Consider the following 24,242-nt stretch of genomic DNA (forward strand, 5'->3'; position numbering starts at 1 on the left):
GGGGGAAAGGATATGGGTCTTTCACTATTTCCTTCAAATACTTCTGTCCAATTTGATTTTTTTTAAAACAAGCATCTTATTACTTTTATTTTTTAAAGTGCAGGATATTAAAGCTGAAAGGGGTCCCTAAAGACTAGCCAGTCTATCTAGAAACAGTGACTCACATATCCAAGGTCAAAGAATAGGAGTAAAAAATTTAGAACTCCTGACTCCTATTCTGGTTTCTATTAGATCCTGGTGCCAGGGGAAATAACTGCCATCAAATAATAAGCCTGTACTTTCTACCCTTGAATATTCATCATCTCTAACTTTATAGCCACCTCGCAAGATTATATTCATAAAGAAAAGAGCTGAGAAAGAACTTTCCCAAAACTATACCCACCACACCATGCTACCAAAGTAACAGTACAAACCCATACAAAGGACGAGAGGCAGATTCCCAGGTGTCTAATGGGGCAGCATGAGCAGATTTTAAGCACAGCATAAATCTCTTCTTTGAATTTCAAATACCTATATTGCCTCTGTAAGGTTTCTAAGAAGCGGGAGAAAGTGTGGGAGGAGAAAGAGCAGAAAAGGATGCCAGCTTCCAACCAGCACACTCAGAGCTATAAATCTAGCTGAATGATACACCAGGTCTTAGGAGCTGGCTGTGAAGAATGGTGGAAAGAACACTGAAGCAGATGTCAGACAGACCTGGACCTGAGTTCTGGCTCTGCCATTTACTATTCTGCATCCGTGGGCAAGTCATCTCAACTCACTGAGGCCTGTTCCCTTCAAATGTAAATTGGAGATAAGAATAACATCTATTGGCCAGGCGCGGTGGCTCATGCCTGTAATCCCAGCACTTTGGGAGGCCAACGCAGGTGGATCATGAGGTCAGGAGATTGAGACGATCCTGGCCAACATGGTGAAACCCTGTCTCTACTAAAAATACAAAAATTGGCCGGGTGTGGTCCCGCAAGCCTGTAGTCCCAGCTACTCAGGAAGCTGAGGTAGGAGGATCGCTTGAGCCCGAGAGCTGGAAGTTGCAGCTAATCCCACCACTGCACTCCAGCTTGGGCAACTGAGCAAGACCCTGCCTCAAATAAATAAATAACCCCCTGCCAAAAAAAACAAACAAACAAACAAGCAAAAAAAAAAAAAAAAAACCACCTATGGTGACAAGTTAATGAGATAGTATCTAAGGCTTGGAAAAGTTGAAAGCCGCTTGTCCCAGATCGCATAGGTACAGTTGGGATCTTCATGTAGATCATATGAATGGAAATCTCCTGAGTTTTCCTATGTAGTACGTGGCCCCTCTTTCTGTATAGCAACAGGAGGCCTCATGGTATGGTCATTAGAACAACAAATTTTGGAATAAGATAGAATTAAGTTCAAATTCTAGCTCTGCAACTTAACTCACTATGTGACCTAGAACAAGAGATTTAACTTTTTTGAACCTCAGTTTTCTTTTCAGTAAACTGGAAATAGTAAGTACCTATTTCAAAGGATGCTATCAGGTTTAAACAAGATAAGCACTAACTATAGTGCCTGACACATTATAGTCACTTAGTGGGAGCTATATGTATTTTTCTCTCATTAACTCCCAGGATGTTCTGACAGCCTGGCCAAGCATCTACAGGAGATAAGTCAATGTTTTTTCTTTTTGTTTTTTTTTTTTTGTTTTTTTTTTTTGAGACGGAGTCTCGCTCTGTCACCCAGGCTGGAGTCCAGTGGCCGGATCTCAGCTCACTGCAAGCTCCGCCTCCCGGGTTCACGCCATTCTCATGCCTCAGCCTCCTGAGTAGCTGGGACTACAGGCGCCCGCCACCTCGCCCGGCTAGTTTTTTGTATCTAGTAGAGACGGGGTTTCACCGTGTTAACCAGGATGGTCTCCATCTCCCGACCTCGTGATCCGCCCGTCTCGGCCTCCCAAAGTGCTGGGACCACAGGCTTGAGCCACCGCGCCCGGCCTAGTCAATGTTTTAAGAGGAGATGAAATAACAATTCTTCCTTGGCATCTCCAATGGAGTAGAGAGAAGGGAACAAAGCTTCTCAGACCCACATTACCAAGCTATAACCAACCATGGCTCGGGGGAGCTGAGAGTTGGCAAATCAAGTTTAGCTATGTTGCTGAACCTTCCTGGATGGCAAGACCATGGAAGTCCACGGTCTTGGATATTATGGGGTCAGGAGCCTCACTGGGTTCTGCCCCTTACATAGGGGAAGATACTGGGAAAGTAAAAATGAAAATACAGAGTCTGGCACCAGTTCCCTGCAAGCCTGGTCCAGTCTGGATAAAGAAGTGAGGAGAGTAATAATATTGCCTTACACCTAAACAGTGCTTTAGTTTATCAAGCTTTTTGCATCCTTATCTTACACTAATAGTCTGTAGAGTCAAAATTCATGAGTTATTATTCCCATTTTACAGATGGAAAAACTGCAACTCAGAAATGTAAAGTGAGTCGACCAAGGTTAAAGCGGCAAAACCACTATACTTTCTAACACAAGAGTTTGGCACTATTTCCACTTTGTTCTTTCTCAACGAGGAAGGCTCAGGAGGAGGGAAGATAAAAAACAAATCACTACAGAGTCCTGGCATGCTGGAACATGTACTCTAGCTAGCACGAAGGGCTCAAGGAGATGGCCTTCTCTAGACCTCAACTTTGATGCAAAAGCTGGTTTGCAGCCTGAACAAAGACAATCCAATCCTCCAGCAAATGGTGTCATTCTCCCTGTGTGTCTAGCCTTGAGCTACAGAACAAAAGAACAATCACATCCGAAGTTATAATTCGGCTGGTTGCCATGGCTCATGCCTGTAATCCCACCACTTTGGGAGGCCAAGGTGGGTGGATCACCTGAGGTCAGGAGGTCGAGACCAGCCTGACCAACATAGAGAAACCCTGTCTCTACTAAAAATACAAAATTAGCTGGGTGTGGTGGCGCATGCCTGTAATCCCAGCTACTCGGGAGGCTGAGGCAGGAGAATCGCTTGAGCCTCGGAGGCGGAGGCTGCAGTGAGCCGAGATCACGCCACTGCACTCCAGCCTGGGCAAGAAGAGCGAAACTCTGTCTCAAAACAAAAAACAAAACACACACACACACAAAAACAAAATTAGCCGGGTGTGGTGGCGCATGCCTGTAATCCCAGCTACTCGGGAGGCTGAGGCAGGAGAATCGCTTGAACCCAGGAGGCAGAGGTTGGGGTGAGCTGAGATTGTGCCATTGCACTCCAGCCTGGGCAACAAGATCGAAACTCCGTCTCAAAAAAAAAAAAAAAAAAAAACCCAAAAAGTTATAGTTCAAAAGCAAAGTTGGGAGTTGGGGTGGTGGAACACAGAGCCAGAAGATGAACCAAGCTTCTGCTCTCTCAACTTCATTCACGTGAGAAGGGAAACAGAAGACAATGGGTAAAAAAATGACATGGATTCAAGTATCAGATGGAAATAGAAAATTAAAAATAAAAAAATTTTTAAATGGCATAGGGGTATGAGCCCATGTTGCAGGTCAAGAGGGTCACTGGGAAGAAGCCACTGCTCAAACATCTCAAAGACTGCTCTCTAGGAAAAGCATATATCCCTTGCTAGGGCAGCTAATCTACCCATTTTCACCATATTTCTAAAACAGGATAGCAGCAGCTCAGTGTGAGAGAAAAACAAAAATAAAAGCAAAAACTAAAAAAAGAATATAGCAGTGAACATTTACTGAGTACTTAATTTTCTATTTTATTTATTTACTTATTTTTAGGATGGAGTCTTGCTTTGTCACTCAGGCTGGAGTGCAGTAGTGTCATCTCGGCTCACTGCAGCATCTGGCTCCTGGGTTCAGGCAATTCTCCTTGAATCACTTGTCATCCCAAGTAGCTCGGACTATAGGCGCATGCCACCACACCCGGCTAAGTTTTGTATTTTTTTTTTTTTTTTAAATACAGTTGGGGTTTCACCATGTTAGCCAGGCTGGTCTCAAACTCCTGACCTCAAGTGATCCACCTGCCTCAGCCTCCCAAAGTGCTGGGATTACAGGCATGAGCCATCACACCCAGCCAGTACTTAATTTTCTAAAGGCATGTGCATCTCTTGAGCCCAGGAGTTTGAGACCAGCCTGGAAAACATAGTGAGACCCTGTCTCTACAAAAACAAACAAACAAACAAAATGACCAATAACCTCCACGTGGCTGAATCTAGTGGTCAATTATTGGGTCTTATTTACTTGGTCAGTCAAGATGGATACAGACCATCTTACCTAGAACACATTCCTCATGTTATTTCTACCACACTCTCTTACTTTTCTACAAACTTCCTTGGCTATTCCTTTCCAGTCTTCTTTGCTAGTTCTTTGCTAGTTCATCCTCATCTCAATAACCTCTAAGTGTTGAGCCCTCTGGGGCTCGGTCCTTTAATCCCTTCTCTTCCCTATATTTACTATGCAGGTGATCTCATGACCATAAATACCATCTATGTGTAGATGACTCCCAAATTTATATATCTTACCTGGGCCTCTCCCTTGAACTCCAAACTATATATCCATTGTCTACTCTACGGTCTACTTGAATATCTGATAGGCATCTCAATTTCTATGCCCCGCCCCCTCCCAAACCTAGACTCTCCCAGCTTTCTTTCCATCTGTGTAGATAGCAACTCAAACTAAACTCCTGACTGCTCCCTACTCCGACACTTACTTCTCCTGCATTTCTTCTCTTAACTCAAATCTTCCAGTTACTCAGTCCAAAAATTTTGATGCCATCCTCACTCGCTCTTGTATCTTCAAAATATATACACACTTCAACTCCTTTCTCATCATTTTTACCACTGTCATTCTAGTCCAAGTCACCATCATCTCTCACCTGGATTATTATCTATCAACTCACTGCTTCTACTCTTGCTTTCTGAGCATCTAAGTTTCCACACAGCAGCCAGAATAATTCTCTTAAAAAGAAGTCAGATCATGTCATTCCTCTGCTCAAAACCTCTAATAATATCCATCTCACTCAAGTGAAAGATGAAATCCTCCCAATCACCTATAAGACCCCAATGACCTGGGTTCCTTCTGATCTAACTTCCTCTCCTACCACTCTCTTTTCATTCATTACACTGTAGCCACACTGGCATCCTTAATGTTCCTTAATCATGCCATACTCTTTCCCAACATCAGCTGTTACATTTGCTGAAATGCTCTCTCTCCACTTACCTGAATAGCCTGTGTCCTCACTTCCTTCTGATATCCACTCAAACAACACGAGAAAGACCTGGCCTAGGCCGGGCACAGTGGCTCACGCCTGTAATCCCAGCACTTTGGGAGGCCGAGGCAGGTGGATCACCTGAGGTCGGGAGTTCAAGACCAGCCTGAACAACATGGAGAAACCCTGTCTCTACTAAAAATACAAAATTAGCTGGGCACAGTGGCGCATGCCTGTAATCCCAGCTACTCGGGAGGCTGAGGCAGGAGAATCACTTGAACCCAGGAGGCAGAGGTTGCGGTGAGCCGAGATCGCACCATTAATTGCACTCCAGCCTGGGCAACGAGAGCAAAACTCCATCTCAAATGAAAAAAGAAAAAAAAAAAGGAAAGAAAGGCCTGGCCTTACCATCCTATCGAAAATGAAAGTCACCTGCTCCCCACATCCTCATTCTAGGACTCCCTATCTCCCATAATCAAATTAATTTTTCTCTATAGCACTTATCACTACTTGATACATTATTTTTACTATTTTGTATTTGCTTACCAGTTTATTATCTGTATCAGTCGACTCCATCCATTAGAATCTAAGTGCCATGAAGATAGGGATTTTACCTGTTTTGCTCAGTACTTTACCTGCAGTGGCCAGAACAGAGCTTAGCACACAGTAGAAGCTCTATTAATGAATGAAGCTGGAGTATAGTGTGTGGGAAGAAATTGGTGGGAAACAATGCTAGGAAGCTGGGCAGACTGTGAAGAGTCTTAAAGGAACTTAGACTTTATGCCATAGAAGAAAGGGAACCACTGAAGGCTTCTGAGTAGGCAACACTGGGCAACGCTCTCTACTCTATCTGAATAGGCAGAGAACGTGTCCCTGAGTGGGCTCAGGACTGGCAACCTTTCTCTGTATAGGCACCACAAGAAGTTCTCTGGACAGCAGGACAGAGCTAACACTGCAGCCAAAGAATGACATTCCTATTTCTTGTTCTTCTATATATGATACAGCAGAAAACCATATAGTAAAATCAAAAGAAAATTATATTCTGAATCAAATAAATCTAAAGTTTACTATAATCAGTGGGCAGCTTGGTCCCCAAGGCATATGCTTCCTCATAACATAACACTGATACAGAAAGACCTACGATGGCATATGATTAATGAAAGACGCCAGTAAAGCACAGACCACAAGTTCATCGGAAGATTATCCAGGGATTTACTACAAAACCTCCATTTCTATTTTACCAACCACTTCATAGCCCATTTCCAATTGCAACACACAGTTTCCTTTTATTCTAATTATGCCCAAGAAAAATTACTTATAACATTCAGTCCCTGGGACAAAAATTGTTCATGATGCCAGATGCACACAACTAAACCAATGCATCCTGGACTTTGGGAAAAGGCATTCAATACACGTACGTTTTAATGAAAACAGGTGGGAAGGCTCAAGTTTAGGAAGATGTGCTATTCTTACTCCTGCCCCTGCTCCCTTCACTATCGCTCACTGCCAGCAGCAGGAGTCAATACCTAATTGACTCTGCAATCTGAGGGCAGGTCTCACTGAGTGAAGACACCCAAGGAATGACAGAGAGCACAGATTATGAAGTCTATCTATTCACAGGTAGTTAGTGCATGTATTCCTATTAAGTACCAGGCATTATTTGTAAAAGGTGACATCCTTTCCTTATCCTCGGCTATTTCTGGTGGTTCCTCAACAGGTCTACCATTTTCTGTCTTAGAGGCTTTGCACTGTCTTCCACCAGACTACAAAAAGTGAGGCAATGAAACAGACTTGTGAAGAAACAGAGATGAGAACCTAATGAGACTTTCCAGGTCTAGTCCTAGGTGGCCTGACTACACTGCATTTCCTGTCCTTGGATGTCCATAAGATCAAATAACCTCCTTGGAATGTGTTTCTATCCTTTACCACCACACATACCTTGGCTGCTTATCTTTCTCCTTATGTGATTAGCTGCTTGAGTGTAGGTACTATATGATCTTTATTTCATGAGTTACTTTTTTGACTGTTAGAAATGCATTAACTGAACTTCACGAGTTACTATTATATATGCTCTTCCACATGCCAGGCATTCCTCCTCTCCACTGTCCAACTCAGGATCATGGACTGCTAAAGGCATGTTCCTTCACAAATCTACTCAGTTCCATATTTGGCTCCCAGAGCTGACTAGCCCTGAAACAAGTGTACAAATCTGCCACTTACACACCAAAAAAGCTATCTCAGGCAGAAGATTTTACTGGTAAGGAAAACCAACCTCCTACTGGAATCCAATATTTAGAAGGTAAAAGGAAACAGTCAGGAGGGCTGGAATCTTGATTTACAGTTGTGAACAGAAACAAATCAATAGATAACATCACATGGCTGCTAACGGTAGCTGGGAACAAAACAAAAATGCACCAAAAACTGACCTGATGAATCCTGATATGTCAAGTACCTAACATAATGCTAGATACCTATGAAGCAGATAATACATATTTGTTCAGTAAATGAATAACTGAAGAGTTAAATAAATGGCTGAAGTGTGATACACAGAAAAGAATATTGTTAGTAATCTGAAGACATGGTTCTTTTTACAGCATTATCTCTTATATTTGTGTGACTTCCGGTGAGTTACGTCAATTTCTCTGAAGCTCCATTTTACTCATGTGTAAAATGGTGGCCAACATGGCCAACAATAATACCTGTTCTGGCTATCTCATAGGATTGTATAATGATAAAAAGAAACAAAAAATGAAGGTATTTTATAAACTGTAAGTACTAAACAAATATGAGGCATAAAAGATAATGACAGGATTAACAATGAGGTGAAAGGACAATGATGCTAGATGCTATCTTGGTAGAAATAGTGGGCATCAAGAGGAAAATTATACCCTTCTAAACTCCCTAGGAAACTTTTTAAACAAAGAGGGCTCATGAGTTAGAAGTTCATATACACAAATATACTTTTTTTTGAGATGGAGTCTCACTCTGTCGCCCAGGCTGGAGTACAGTGGCGCAATCCCGGCTCACTGCAACCTCCGCCTCCTGGGTTCAAGCAATTCTCCTGCCTCAGCCTCCCAAGTAGCTAGGATTACAGGCCCTCACCACCACGCCTAGCTAATTTCTGTATTTTTAGTAGAGACGGGGTTTTGCCACATTGGTCAGGCTGGTCTCAAACTCCTGACCTCAAGTGATCCATCGCCTTGGCCTCCCAAAGTGCTGGGATTACAGGCATAAGCCACCGTGCCCAGCCAAAGATACTTTTACAAAATAATAATGTATAATGATTATTACTGTCATTGTTCATCAGACAATTCCTCTACTAAGTGAAAGGCAATGGAGGGCTGGGTAGTAGATTGACTAAGCAGGTCGTAAAGAGCCTCATACCTAGCAGATCCTCAATAATTGGCTTGGTGAACTGAAATACATCTTTCAAAGCAGCTTTAGAAACAAAGGAATAAAAAATTGTACTCAATATATTCAGCAAAAATAACTCAACCAAACACCCACAGAAGTGAGATATCCATATAACCACTTTAGGAATGTAACAAGTACCATTTACCTCTAAAAGGTTAAAAGAGAAAGAATAATGTTTGGAACCTCTAAAAGGTTAAAAGAGAAAGAATAATGCTTAGAACATACAAATAGAATCACAGTTAAAAATCTAGATCTGGGCCGGGCGCGGTGGCTCACATCTGTAATCTCAGCACTTTGGGAGGCTGAGGTGGGCGGATCACAAGGTCAGGAGGTTGAGATCATCCTGGCTAACACGGTGAAACCCCGTCTCTACTAAAAATACAAAAAAATTAGCCGGGTGTGGTGGTGGGCGCCTGTAGTCCCAGCTACGTGGGAGGCTGAGGCAGGAGAATGGTGTGAATCCAGGAGGCAGAGCTTGCAGTGAGCCAAGATCCCACCACTGCACTCCAACCTGGGTGACAGGGCGAGACTCTAACTCAAAAAAAAAAAAAAAAAAAAAATCTAGATCTGGCTTGAGCCCAGGACATCAAGGCAGCAGTGAGCCACGATCATGTGACTGTACTCCAGCCTGGGCGATACAGCAAGACTCTGCCTCAAAAGAAAAAAAAAAAACTAAATCTGCAAGAAAATTCTCTCTGTTTACAGATGACATGATCTTCTATGTAGAAAACCCTAAAAATTCCACAAAAAAATCCTGTTAGAATGAATAAATGAATTTAGCAAAGTTGCAGAATACAAAACCAACATGCTAAAATCAGTTGTTTCTTACAGTAACAAGGAGCAATCAGAAAAAAAATTAAGAAAACAATTCATGCAGTAGCATCAAAAAGAATAAAATACTTAGGAAGAAACTTAACCAAGGAGATGAAAGACATGTATACAGAAAATTACAAAATGTTGCTGAAATTAAAGAAGATATAAATCAACAGAAAGATATCCAATTTTCATGGATTGGAAGATTTAGTACAGTTGAAATGTCCATACTATCCAAAGCAATCTACAGATTAAATGCAATCACTATCAAAATTTGCAAAAATATAAAAATCTATCTTAAAATTCATAAGAAATCTTTCAAAGGACCCCAAGTAGCCTAAACAATCTTGAAAAAGAACAAAGCTGGAGGATCCACAATTCCCAACTTCAAAGTGTACTAAAAAGCTACAGTAATCAAAAGTGTGGTACTGACACAAAGACAGACATATAGACTAGTGATAGAATAAATCCTCACTTATTTGGTCAAATGATTTTCAACAGGGTGCCAAGACCATTCAGTGGGGAAAAGCACAGTCTTTTCAACCTATGGTGTTTTAAAAACTAGAGATCTACGTGCAAAGTGTTTCTGTACATACATACAAAAATAAACTCAAAATGGATCAAAGGCCTAAACATAAGAGCTAAAGCTACAAAACTCTTAGAAAAAATATAAGGGAAAAGCTTCATGACATTGGATTTGGCAATGATTTCTTGAATATGACACTAAGAGCATCAGCAAAGAGGGAAAAAAGGTAAGTTTAACTTAACCAAGATTAAATTTTTTTTGTGCAATGAATACTATCATGAATATACTCAACATTACTGAACCGTACACTTAAAAATAGTTAAGATGGTAAATGTTATATGTTCTTTACCACTATTTTAAAAAATCTAAATCTGATGGGGTAAAAAGGGACACTATCAACAGAGTAAAAAGACAATCCACAGACTAGGAGAAAATATTTGCAAACCATGTATCTCTGATGGGATTGATATCCAGAACATATAAAAATTCCTACATATCGGCCGGGCGCGGTGGCTCAAGCCTGTAATCCCAGCACTTTGGGAGGCCGAGACGGGCGGATCACGAGGTCAGGAGATCGAGACCATCCTGGCGAACACGGTGAAACCCCGTCTCTACTAAAAAAATACAAAAAACTAGCCGGGCAAGGTGGCGGGCGCCTGTAGTCCCAGCTACACAGGAGGCTGAGGCAGGAGAATGGCGTAAACCCGGGAGGCGGAGCTTGCAGTGAGCTGAGATCCGGCCACTGCGCTCCAGCCCCGGCGACAGAGCGAGACTCCGTCTCAAAAAAAAAAAAAAAAAAAAAAAAAATTCCTACATATCAACAACAAAAAAATAAACAACCTTATGCAAAATAGGCAAAGAACTTAAATAGCCATTTTTCCAAAGAAAATAAACATATGGCCAATAAGCACATGAAAAGATATTCAATATCACTAATCATTAGGGAAATGCAAATAAAAACGATAATGAGATGTCACTTTACACGCATTAGGATGGCTACTCTCCAAAACACAAAACCCAGAAAATAAGTGTTGGCAAGGATGTAGAGACACTGGAACCCTTGTGCATTATTGATGGGAATGTACAATGGGAAATAGAGGGGTTCCTCAAAATATTAAAAACAGAATATATGATCCAGTAATTCTACTACTGGGTATATACCAAAAAGAAAGAAGAGTCGGGTCTCAGAGATATTTATATATCCATGTTCACAGCAGCATTATTTACAATAGCCAGAATATGGAAGCAGCCCAAGTGTTCACCACAAATAAATGGATAAGCAAAACGTGGTATATACATAAAATGTGGCCGGATGTGGTGGCTCATGCCTGTAATCCCCGCACTTTGGGAGGCCAAGGTGGGAAGACTGCTTGAGGCCAGGAGTTGAAGATCAGCCTGAGCAATACAGCAAGACCCCATCTCTACAAAAACTAAATTAGCTGGGTGTGGTGGCACACTCCTGGATCACTTGAGCCCGGGAAGTTGAGGCTGCAGTGAGACATGATTGTGCCACTGCACTCCAACCTGGGCAACAGCACAAGATCCTGCTTCAAAAAATAAATATACAGAGCAGAATATTATTTGGGCTTAAAAAGGAAGAAAATTCTGACATACGCTACGACGCAAATGAACTTTAAGGACATTATGCTAAGTAAAATATTCCAGTCACAAAAAGACAAATACCATATGGTTCCGAGACAGAAAGTAGAACAGTGGTTGCAGGTGCAGGGAGGAGGGGTAAATGGGGGGACGTTACTGTTTAATGATTATAGAGAGGTCTTGAGATGAAAGACGGTGATGGCTGTACAAGAATATGAATGTATTTAATGCCAATGAACAGTACACTTCTATAATGGCAAATTTTATGTTGTGTCTATTTTACCACAAAAACAAACAAAAAACTCTATACAAAAAGGCTGCAGATTTTGGCTTATCAAATGGGTCAATGAGTTCCAATCACTGAGACAGGGCCAAATGTGAAAAGAGCAGCTTTGGCTAGGAAAACTAAGTTTTGCGGGTGTGTTAAGCTTAATGCTAACTAGACAACCAGATGTAGACATCAAGTAGGTAGTCTATTAACTAAATTTGGAGTTCCAGAGAAAAAGTCAAGAATAGCAATGCAGATTTGGATAAAATACAGATACAAGCACTTAATTTGGGGGTTATGAGTATAGGGATGATATTTAAAACCATAGGATAGGATGAGATTACTTTGGAACACTCCAACATTCAGAGTTAAAGCATAAGGTGAGAAATCAACAATGAATGGAAGTGGGCAGTGACATAAAGTAGGTGGTTTTGTTGTTGTTGTTTTGAGGCAGAGTCTCGTTCTATTGCCCAGGCAGAGTACAGTGGCATAATCACAGCTCACTGCTGCCTTATCCCCTGGGTCCAAGCGATCCTCCCCTCTCAGCCTCCTGAGTAGCTGAGACCACAGGCCATGCCCCACCACGCCCAGCTAATTTTCTCTATGTTTTATAGAGACATGGTCTCCCTATGTTGCCTAGGTTGGTCTCAAACTCCTGGACTCGGGCTATCCTCCAGCCTCAGCTGGGATTACAGGCATGAGCCACCATGCCCAGCCAAAATAGGTGCTTCAAAAAAAAAAAAAAAAAAAAAAAAAAAAAAGCCCAGACCTAGGCCCTGTAAACATGGTACCTAAGAGGTAGAGGTAAAATACAAATATGTATTTTAAATACATATTTTAAAATATTTAGAATATTTAAAATATTCTAAAATACATATTTTAAATAAATATTTACAAACACAAATATGTATTTGTAAAAAAAAATAAAAATATGTATTTTTTTAAACTCCCTAGGCTACAGCATTCAATAGTCTGAATGTAAGAGAAGTGAGGGGATAAACTGTACAGTAGCACTGGGAATGCGAATGGGATAAAGAATTTTGAGATATGTACTAAAAAGGCACCACTGCCAGGACTTGGTGACTGACTAGATGTGGGATGGAAAAGGAGAAGAAAATAAATGACATTAGTTTCTTTTTTGGGAGACTGGAAGAGTATTTCTGCCATTAATAGGTAATATATGATAGAAAGATAGAAACAAGGGTTTTGGTGGTAGTGGTGATGGTGGTAGTGTGTATGTGTATGTTTAGGAAGGAGGACTAAAAAAGATAATTAGGGCTGTCACAACAGCCAACGCTAATTAGGTACTTACTTGTCAGTGCTTTATATCTATTTTTGGGAGCCGGGCATCCCTCTGCAAGAATTGAAAATGAAAAAACGGGTTTGCTGGGCATGGTGGCTCACACCTGTAATCCCAACACTTTGGGAAGTCAAGGCAGGCGGATCACTTGAGGTCAGGATTTTGAGACCAGCCTGGCCAACATGGTGAAACCCTGTCTCTACTAAAAAAAATACAAAAATTAGCCAGGCATGGTGGCTTGCGCCTGTAGTCCCAGCTACTCAGGAGGCTGAGGCAGGAGAATTGCTGGAACCTGGGAGGCGGAAGCTGCAGTGAGCTGACATCACACCACTGCACTCCAACCTGGGAGACAGAGTGACACTTCATCTCAAAAAAGAAAAAAAAATCAAAAATAAAGGCCCAAATTAATAGCTAGTAAATAGCACAGAAGAGCCTCAAGTCTGGATTTGACTGACTCCAGCCAAAGTTTGAGGTACCCATGGCATCCTAGTTAAGGATGTGGAAGTCAGTAATGCAGCTAAAGTCTCAGTAAGGAGAGGGTCACCCAGAAAGAGAATATATAAATTGGGAAATTATTATTCATGCACTTGGCTAATTCTTGTAATGGTATAATGAGACCTTTTCCTCACCCAGAAAATTAAGATAATACTTAATCTATAGATAATAACCACTGAGGGCAAGAACCTCATCACAGTTTTTGTATTCCTAGAGTTACAATGCCTGGTACAAAATGACCCCTCAACAAAAGTTTGCCAAAGATTTAAAAACGAAACAAGTTAATATACTGGCCATAGTTAGAAAAATCCTGCGTGATAGAAGAAATATTTCCTGATCAACCTACAGAATAGTTTTTATTTCCTGTGTAGCATGTTACAAATGCACTCTTTCTTTCTGGACACAATAGTATCTGTTTTATGAATTGCTCTGCCAAAAGTAGTAGATATAGGAGATGGAATTCAGTGAGACAGGTGCTCTGATATACTGCTGGGGACAGATAAGTATCTTCTGGGAAGGCAATCTGATAAAATGTATCAAGAGCCTTAAAGCCCTAACTCAGTAATCTTACTTAGGAATTTATCCAAGAAAACAATAAGAGATGTGGCCAAAACTTTAGGTTGGAAGTAATAAAAAATATCCAGTAATAGGAAAATAATTTAAAATATCATCACACAGCCATAGGGTAGAATATTATGTTGCTCTTAAATCAAGTTTTTGAATACTTAAGGATACTAGGAAATTCTTTTGATAAGTGAAATGAAAAAAAGGTATAAACTATACCTAGTATGACCACAATTTTGTATTTACATGTATGTGTAGCTATATATATCTCCATTTATTATTACCTAGAAAAAAGTGGATGGGTGTCGTGGCTCATGCCTGTAATCCCAGCACTTTCAGAGGCCAAGGCGGGTGGGTCACTTGAGGCCAGAAGTTTGAGATCAGCCTGGCCCACAAGGCAAAACTCTCATCTCTACTAAAAATACAAAAATTAGCCGGGCATGGTGGCGCATGCCTGTAGTCCAGCTACTCAGGTGGCTGAGGCATGAGAATCACTTGAACCTGGGAGGCAGAGGTTACAGTGAGCCAAGATCGTGCCACTGCAAGATACCCTGTCTCAAAAAAAGAAAAAAGATTAGAATATACCACAAAATGCTATAAGAGTTTCTTTGGGTGGAAAGATTAAAGAAGATCTTGGTTTGCTTCATCATGTTTTTCAGTATTTCTAAAATTTCTGCAAAAAGCACATTTTCATTTTTCATTTTTTTTAAATAAAAAAAAAATTATTCTTAGAGATTAGGTCTCACTACGCTGCTCAGAGTGGAACGCAGTGGCTATTCACAGGCATAATCATAGCTCACTGCAGCCTTAAACTTCTGGCCTCCAGCAATCCTCCCACCTTATCCTCCCAAGTAGCTGGGACTACAGGTGTGTACTGCTGCATGAGGCTTTTCAGATTTTCCTCTTAAAACCTGAAAAAGACAAGATAAAACAAAAGCAAAGTAGAATTCACCTTCTTCCTTTTTCTAGAAGGATTCCTTGTGGGGACAGGCTTCTCAAATTCTGCTGACTTTGCCTCTTCCTTTTCCTCTTCCTCATCAGGTATCAGAGAGTATTTGGTCCCACCTGGTTGCATGAAACAATCTTTTGCAAAGTGGCCTGTAGCAGAGAAGTAGAAAAGGTATAGAAGAAGTAAGTAGTCTCTCCTCTCAGCAAGTGAATCTTCCCCCAAGGCTCCTGAAATGGGCTAGCTGGCTCAGGAAATATTGTTGGGTTCATTCAAAGCAGCTGTTTGATTCAGAGTAGACTTTCCACTACCTCAACATGGCACTGCTCACTCAACCACAGTCACACTAGCAGCTGTTCTTAGGGCTGTGGGGAACACTGGTACTGTTCTCAAAATGGCAGGGGATATGAGGATGCAGGTTTGTACTGCCCTCCATTGGCAATGGGGCTTATTAATTTCCTAAGATCTATTTTGGAACATATTCCTGACAATCAAAGACTGCTCCAGAGAGCAGGATGCTTAGCAGAGGGAGCTGAGTGGCAGGCCAAGCCCTAAAGGAAGATAGCTTGTAGGTAGCTGGCAGCAAGTGGGCACTGACATCTAAGCTAACACACAGAGAAATAGGCACAGTCACCTAGGGGCACTGAACATTTACAGACTGTCAGGTCTGGCAAGCACCTTAGAGATCATCAAATCCATCCTACATTTGTGGAAGATGAAAGCCCAGAGTTGAGAAGTAGCTCAAGGTCACATAGACAGAAGCAGAGTTCAAACTTACCTTGGGTCTCATGCCTCCCTGCCCTGTGCTTTCTGTTGCACCAAAACCAACTACCTTTGACCTGACCTTTAGTAACTGGGACAAATTCCACCTCTCATTATTCTTCTCTTCTTTATGTAATGCCTGTTGGATATGGTTAAGGTTAAAGGACCCTCACCTTCCCTGAGCCTATAGTGGTATTGAGGGGCCCTTTAACAGACACTATGCTCTACACTGCTAGTTGTGTCTGAGTTTGTGGTAGATCCTGTCTTAGGGGCACAGAGGAATTGTATGAGATAATCAAAAAGCTATGCGTGGGCTGGGCACAGTGGCTTATGCCTGTAATCTCAGTACTTTGGCAGGCTGAGACAGGAGGACCATTGGAGCCCAGGGAGACAAGCCTGGGCAACACAGGGAAACCCTGTCTCTACAAAAAATTTTTTAAAAATTAGCTGGACATGGTGGTATACACCTGTGGTCCCAGCTACTCAGGAGGCTGAGATAGGACTGCTTGAGCCCAGGAGGTCAAAGATGCAGTGAGCCATGATCATACCACTACACTTCAGGCTGGGTCACCCTATCTTTTAAAAAAAAAAAAAAAAAGAAAGAAAAGAAAAGCTATGTGTAAAGTACTCTGTACCTCTGGGTCCAGCAGCTGGGTGGCACCTGGAAGGGAAATATAGCAGAGTTTTCCAAATACCTGGAATGTTCCCACAGTTTTCCTGAGGAGGTATTCTTTCTCTCAATTTTATTTTTTCCTTCTCCCCTCTACGCTAATGATAAGCAGGGGTTTAAAACCCCACAACTTCAACCAGGGCACAAATCTGCTACCAGTTATTGTAGAAAAATCAACACAGCAGGATACATGGAAGTCTAGGGAGAAAGGATGACAACTGAGGTCACCCTGAAAATGAGAAGCTGGCAATCTCTCTCATTATAGCTCCAACTAGGGAAATCAGGCCAAAAGACCTTTTAATATTTGAGTAAGAGTAGAGGAAACCTGAGGAAACAGAGCTAAAAAGAAGTGAGTATCCTGTATTCCCTATTCAATATTCTGTAAAAGGGTATTGTATTCAGAACTCTGACATTAAAGAGATAAAAAGGTAAAAGTCTGATGTGGTTCTTTAAGTTATATATTTCCAAGTTGCTTAATTTTTGCAGAATCATCATCCTTGGAGATAAAATTAGAATGTTAATCATAATCCAACACTCTTACCCCTCCTGGCATAGTTCATGGGGGTCTTGCCCAGACAAGGCATAAGCTGTGGGTGGGATGGGAGGAGTAGTGGTAGTGGTATAGTATCTGATAGGGCCAGCACTCAGAAAAGAAAACAGGAAATGCATCACCCCATGAACTCTGATGTGAGTCTGATGGAAATAACAGCAAAGGCCATCACTTGGCTAAAAAACGGGGTGAACTAAACTCACACTGAGCTGCCTCCTTCTTCCAGAAAAGGGTCCATCCACAAGGAGAGAAACGTGGAAAAGGCAGAGGCTTCACCCTACCTTTACAGCCACACTTCTTGCAGGTAGTGTTCAAGACAGCCTCAAGGGTGATCTTCTGCCCAGTGTAATCCTGGAAGGATCGCCTCCGCCTCTCTTCTTGCCTATAATGAAAAAGATACTGACTGCTGGCCCCCTTAAGAGATATGGCCAGAGACACTACAAGGTAAGGTTGTATGTTGGTTTTTTGTTTTTGGCAGGGAAAGTGGAGAAAGAAAGAAAGTTTTCGGCAGAACAAGACAGGCAGTAAATGCAGTTATGTGAAATAGCCCTAAATTAACAATTATAAATGAGACTAACCCTCATCTCACTAATGCACAGAGGGTGAAAATATATAATTACTCACTATGCTAAACACCCTACAACCTTTACCAGGTCACTCATAGCTTTAAAAGACCTTCAAAGGCTTTCTAGAAAATCAGCTCCAAATTCTTTACCCTGGCATTCAAGGCCTTTCAGAGTCTGTCTCTAAACTACTTTTCCAACCTTATCTTTACTTACACAATATGCTCTGGCCAAAGAAGTCTATTTTCTCTTCTCCATATGGTTCAGTGCTTTTGCTCAAGCAGTTCTCTCTCTCTCTGAAATGCTGTTTCCCCACTTGACTCCCACCTCACCACTTCACTATACCTAGACATCTCACAGCTCAGTTGTTACTAGCTCTCCTTCTATCAAGTCTTTTCCTCTGAGACCCCCAGACAGAATTAATCTCTTTGTTGCCTTTCTCATAGCCTTTTAAAAATTATTTAAACTTCTCACCAAAACATAATATACATGTTGATATGGTTTGGCCCTGTGTTCCCGCACACACAAAAATCTCATGTTAAATTGTAATTCCCAGTGTTGGGGGAGGGACCTTGTGGGAGGTGATTGGATAATGGGGTCGGATTTCCCCCACGTGATAGTGAGGGAGTTCTCACGAGATCTGATGGTTTAAAAGTGTGTAGCACTTTCCCCCTTGCTCTCTCTTTCTCTCCTGCTGCCATATGAAGATATACTTGCTTCCCCTTCACCCTTCTGCCATGATTGTAAGTTTCCTGAGGCCTCCCCAGCCATGCCTCCTATACAGCCAGTGGAACTATAAGTCAATTAAACCTCTTTTCTTTATAAATTACCCAGTCTCAGGTAGTTCTTTATAGCAGTGTGAGAACAAACTAATATATATATATATAGAAAAATGTTTATCATAAATATATAGCTCACTTGATTTTTCACAATTTGAACATACCAAAGTACCCAGTACTCAGATAAAAAAACAGAACATTAAAGCCAGGCACGGAGGCTCACGCCTGTAATCCCAGCACTTTGCGAGGCCGAGGTGGGTGGATCACGAGGTCAGGAGATTGAGACCCTACTGGCTAACACGGTGAAACCCCGTCTCTACTAAAAAGACAAAAAATTAGCCAGGTGAGGTGGCCGGTGCCTTTAGTCCAGCTACTTGGGAAGCTGAGGCAGGAGAATGGCGTGAACCCAGGAAGCAGAGCTAGTAGTGAGCCAAGATTGCACCACTGCACTCCAGCCTGGGCAACAGAGTGAGACAGAGTCAAAGAAAAAGACCAAAAAAAACCAGAACATTGCCAGCATCTCAGAAGCCCATCTTATGCTCCTTTCTAGTCACCTGCCTCCCCCAAGGGTAATCACTATTCTAATTTCTAACAGTACAGATTCCTTTCACTTAAAAAAAAAAAAAAAAAAAATTAGCCAGGCATGGTGGCTTGTGTTTGTAGCCCCAGCAACCCAAGAGGGTGAGGCAGGAGGATCACTTGAGCCTGCAGATCGAGGTTGCAGTGAGCGGATTGCACCACTGTACTCCAGCCTGGGTGACAGAGCAAGAGACCCTGTCTCCAAAAACAAGCAAACAAACAACAACAACAAAAAACCATTATGAAGCTTGAGTAACAAAAACCAAGGCAGAAACTTGAGAACATAACTCAAGCAACTCACAAATGTGGTTTTCGCTTTCACATATCTTTATGTGTAGAGATGAGTTTCAAGTGGCTGTGAGTTGCAGCTTAAGCAACCTCCATCACAATCAATTCCAATACTCTGTGCCTTCTAACAGACTACAAACCAAATCATACTTCCCACTTAACACTCAATTCAACAAATGTGCCACTCACCCACGTCTCTCTTTTTGTCCTCATTGCCATCATTCTAGTTTAGTTAGGCTCCCATCATGTTCCATCTAGAGTAATAACTCCCTGCCTCCAGTTTTCTTCCTCCAATCCATCCCAGCACAGATTCTGAGATTAATCTCATTTTTTCAGTACAGCTAGTAAGTGGATAGTGCCAGTACTAATACTAGTGATAGTAGTAAGTATGTACACCAAAAAGAACAAAACATGATTCTTGTCTGGAAGGAACTAACACTCTGGCAATGGAGGGAGATATACAAATGAATAATTTTAACATAGTCAAATCATATGTGCTTTTTCTAAAGACTACCCTATGGGTCAGGAGTTGTGGCTCACACCTATAATCTCTCAGCAATTTGTAAGGCCAAGGTGGGAGTATCACTTGAGACCAGGAGTTCAAGATCAGCCTGGGCAACACAGCAAGATGTCATCTCTACAAAAAATTTAAAAATTAGGCCAGGCGTGGTGGCTCACGTCTGTAATCCCAGCACTTTGGGAGGCCGAGACAGGCAGATCACCTGAAGTCAGGAGTTCAAGACCAACCTGACCAACATGGAGAAACCCCGTCTCTACTAAAAATACAAAAATTAGCCGGGCATGGTGGTACATGCCTGTAATCCCAGCTACTCGGGAGGCTGAGGCAGGAGAATTGCTTGAACCCGGGAGCTGGAGGTTGCAGTGAGCTGAGATCGTGCCACCACCTCCAGCCTGGGCAACAAGAGTGAAACTCTGTCTCAAAAAAAAAAAAATAAAAAAAATAAAAAATCAGTGGGGCATGGTGGCATGGACATATAGTCTTAGCTACTTGGGAGGCTGAGGGAGGAGGATCACTTGAGCCCAGGAATTTGAGGTTGCAGTGAGCTATGATCACTATACTCCATCCTGGGAAAGAAAGACCCTCTCTGAAAAATAAAAATAAAAATAAAAATTCTATACTACTCTCAATTCTGATCTTGATCGTAATAAAAAAAAAAAAAGACTATACTTTGCGGGCTATGCCTAATTGGAAACTGCTTTTAGCCCCTTTCCATTTACAGAGTCACTTATTAGATTATTTCATTAACACTTTGGGACCTGAGGGGATGACTATAAGAGTTAGATTTTTATGAAAAATGAAAGGTGGCTAACAAACTGTGTGTGGCTGAAGACAGGATGAGAATACTGAGCATAATAGGGCAAGGCCAGACAATGGGATTCCTGGGGAGGTTAATCTGACCACAAGCCTCTCTGTTCAAAGGCTTTTTTAAAAAAATTCATGGGCTGGGTGCTTTGGCTCATGCCTGTAATCCTAGCACTTTGGGAGGCCAAGGCAGGAGGATCACTTAAGGCCAGGAGTTCAAGACCAGCCTGGCCAACATGGTGAAACCCCATCTCTACTAAAAATACAAAAATTAGCTGGGCGCAGTGGTGGGTGCCTGTAATCCCAGCTACTCAGGAGGCTGAGGCAGGAGAATTGCTTGAACCTGGGAGGTGGAGGTTGCAGTGAGCAGAGATCATGCCACTGCACTCTAGCCTGGGTGACAGAGCGAGAGTCCATCTCAAAAAATAAATAAATAAAAATTCATATTCTTTAACTGATATTCATGGCTCTCCACAATGTGACCCTAACTTATCTTTCAAGTCTTCCATTCTAGTACTTGACCATATCCTCTTCTTTCCTTAAACAACGTTCCCAAATGTACTATGTGCTTTCCTGCCTCATTCCTTTCCTCAAACCATTTCTTTCACCTGAAATACCATTCCTTCTCCTGCTGTCTGACAAGATCTTATCTGTTTTTCAAAACCTAGCTCAAATACCACCTACTCTCTGACCATGAAGGCCTGAAGTAAACTATTCCTCTTCAAGTGAATTCCTAGAACCCTTTCTTTAAACACAGAGTCCCTAATCCCCAGGCCACAGACTGCTATTGGTCCACAGCCTGTTAGGAACCAAGCTGCACAGCAGGAGATGAGCAGCAGGTGAAGGAGCATTACCACCCGAGCTCCGCCTCCTATCAGCTCAGTGGCAGCATTAGATTCTCATAGGATTGCAAACCCTATTGTGACCTGCACATGTGAGGGATCCAGGTTGTGAACTCCCTATGAGAATTTAATGCCTGATGATCTAAGGTGGAACAGTTTCATCCCAAAACCATTCCAGCCCCTAATCCATGGAAAAATTGTCTTCTACAAAACTAGTCCTTGGTGACAAAAAGTTTGGGGACCACTGCTTTAAACTACTCTTTTAGTATTTATTACATGTTGCCTTATATTTGTTGAATAAATGAGTAAATGAAGGTACTAACTAGGGCCAGGCAGCAGTGGCTCATGCCTGTAATCCCGGAACTTTGGGAGGCCGAGGCGGGGGATCACTTGAGGTCAGGAGTTTGACACCTGCCTGGTCAACATGGTGAAACCCCGTCTCTACTAAAAATACAAAAATTAGCCAGGCATGGTGGTCGACGCCTGTAATCCCAGCTACTCTGGAGGCTGAGGCATGAGAATTGCTTGAACCCAGGAGGCAGAGGTTCCAGTGAGCCAAGACTGTACCACTATGCTCCAGCCTGGGTGACAGGGCAAGCTCCATCTCAAAAAAACTAAATGAATACTATGAATGCTATACATCAGGCATGACGGCAGACAAGTCATGGTCTCTGTTTTTGCGGGTCTTACACATTCTTTCAAAAGCAAAGGTGTAGTTCTGCACACCATAGTATGAGGAAAAAAGAAAAGGTGCTATGATCTCAGATATTAGAGGAAAAAACAAAGCGGCATTTAAAATAACTACAAGTAGCTACATAAATGTCTACCATAGACTAGACATGAAGCTGGCTCCTTACAAATAAGATTTTACTTAAATCACTCAAGCATTCCTGAGATATATGTTACTATCTCCTTTTTATAGCAAAGAAGCTAAGATTCAGAGAGACTAATCTGCTCCAAGTCATATACTAGTTTGGAGCAGAACTAGTACTCTTTCTGATTCAAGTCTAGCTCTAAATCCTCTAATCATTCCATTATGTCATGCTTCTTTCCTGGATGCAGCTATAGACATAATTTACAACAAAAGTTACTGTTTCAGCCACTTGATTGTCACTAAAAATAGTTTTACACAGAGACAGCCCAAAACTAGGGAGCCCTTTCCCTTCCCTACCCTTTTTCTGAGAAACAGGGTTAGCTCTTTTATCTTACATGTTCTATATTTTATCATTGTAAGGGTGGCTTCGGGAAATTTCACTACTTTTTAATGAGTCCGTATAGCATCGGATTCTTTCGAGCAGAAGCAATTTATTACAATGCAATCATCAGAATTTTTTCTTTTTTCTTTTCCAAACACTAACTTGAACCACAGCCAGATTTAAACACTTCTGCACTCTGAGTTATAAAAGATTTCTACTATTACTGACAGTGTTGTGTCAGTAATCAGCCTTACAAACATGTTAGTATTTAGCAACCTACAGAAATATGAAAAGTTCTGTAAGTCACACGCAAGAGTGAGAAGCATTATGTGGTGAAAAGGGCATTAGCTTTAAGGTCAGAGAGTCCCTGATAATTTGCTATGCATCCACAGGTAAGTTACTTATCACCAGGCACCAAGCTATAAAGTAGGAATACAAGGTAAAATGGAGATAATGTCCACTTTGCAGGTTGTTATGTACACAAGAATGTACATAAAATGCCTGGCACTGCCATATGTATTCAATATCATTTCCCTTACTTCCAGATAAGATTCCTTCAAATTCAAAGTGATTTTGCTCAGAACTGTAAACATAAGACTTTCCAAACTTTTCACCAATAAGATCCCACTCAAATAACATTCTATCATTTTTCTTGTCTTTTAAATTCATCAATGACATAATTGCCATTGAGAGTACCTAATTAACATAAGACAAACAATGTGATATTTTATCATCAAAAGCAACAAAATAACAGCATGGTTAACCTGAGGATACACACACAATTTTGGATAGCTTTCTAAGACACTAAAAACAGTTAATAAACCCTCCAACGGTGGTGGTGGCTCCCGCCTGTAATCCCAGCACTTTGGGAGGCTGAGACAGGCAGATCACCTAAGGTGAGGAGTTCAAGATCAGTCTGACCAATGTGGAGAAACCCGGTCTCTACTAAAAGTACAAAATTAGCCAGGCGTGGTTGCACATGCCTGTAATCCCAGCTACTATGGAAGCTGAGGTAGGAGAATCACTTGAATCTGGGAGGCGGAGGTTACGGTGAGCCGAGATTGTGCCATTGCACTCCAACCTAGGCAATAAGAGTAAAACTCGTCTCAAAAAAAAAAAAAAAACAAAAAAAAAAACCCTCCAAGATCCCCCTTTAAGGGACTTTAGGGATCCAAGAACCTCCAACGAGAAATTTAAGAAAGAAGCCTAGGCATTGTGGCTCACACTTGTAATCCCAGCACTTTGGAGACCAAAGTGGGAGGATCGCTTGAATCTAGGTGTCCAAGAACAACCTGGGCAACATAAGGAGACCCTGTCTCTACAAAATAAAAATTAGGTGTGGTGGCACATGCCTGTAGTCCCAGCTACTCGGTAGGCTGAGGTGGGAGGATAGCTTAGGCTCGGGAGGTCAAGGCTGCAGTGAGCTGTGATCACGGCACTGCACTCCAACCTGGGCGACCCCGTCTCAAAAAAAAAAAAAAAAAAAGAAAAGAAAATAAATTCAAGAAAGACTTGAGACAAACAGAAAATTCCTTGTATTGCCAGATGTTATCCTACATAGATAATTTCCCATTCCTAAATGAAAGGTAAGAAGAGCCAATGAAAGTAA

The 24,242-nt window shown here is 41.7% G+C and overlaps 1 protein-coding gene across 6 annotated transcripts in view; it reads right to left on the reverse strand.

Annotated features, from left to right (window-relative positions):
* Window positions 1-24,242, reverse strand: part of ZCCHC17 (zinc finger CCHC-type containing 17) — a 168,444-nt gene that overhangs the window by 101,696 nt on the left and 42,506 nt on the right. For all 6 annotated transcript variants that reach the window (XM_065526051.1, XM_045376125.2, XM_065526041.1 and 3 more), the window contains 2 exons: window positions 17,344-17,444; window positions 15,087-15,232 (listed from right to left, as the gene is read on the reverse strand). In XM_065526051.1, coding sequence (XP_065382123.1) covers window positions 15,087-15,232; window positions 17,344-17,444 — 247 coding nt within the window. The remainder of the gene's footprint in view (window positions 1-15,086; window positions 15,233-17,343; window positions 17,445-24,242) is intronic.

This window comes from Macaca fascicularis, chromosome 1 (assembly GCF_037993035.2).
Source record: "Macaca fascicularis isolate 582-1 chromosome 1, T2T-MFA8v1.1".
Lineage (NCBI taxonomy): Eukaryota > Metazoa > Chordata > Mammalia > Primates > Cercopithecidae > Macaca > Macaca fascicularis.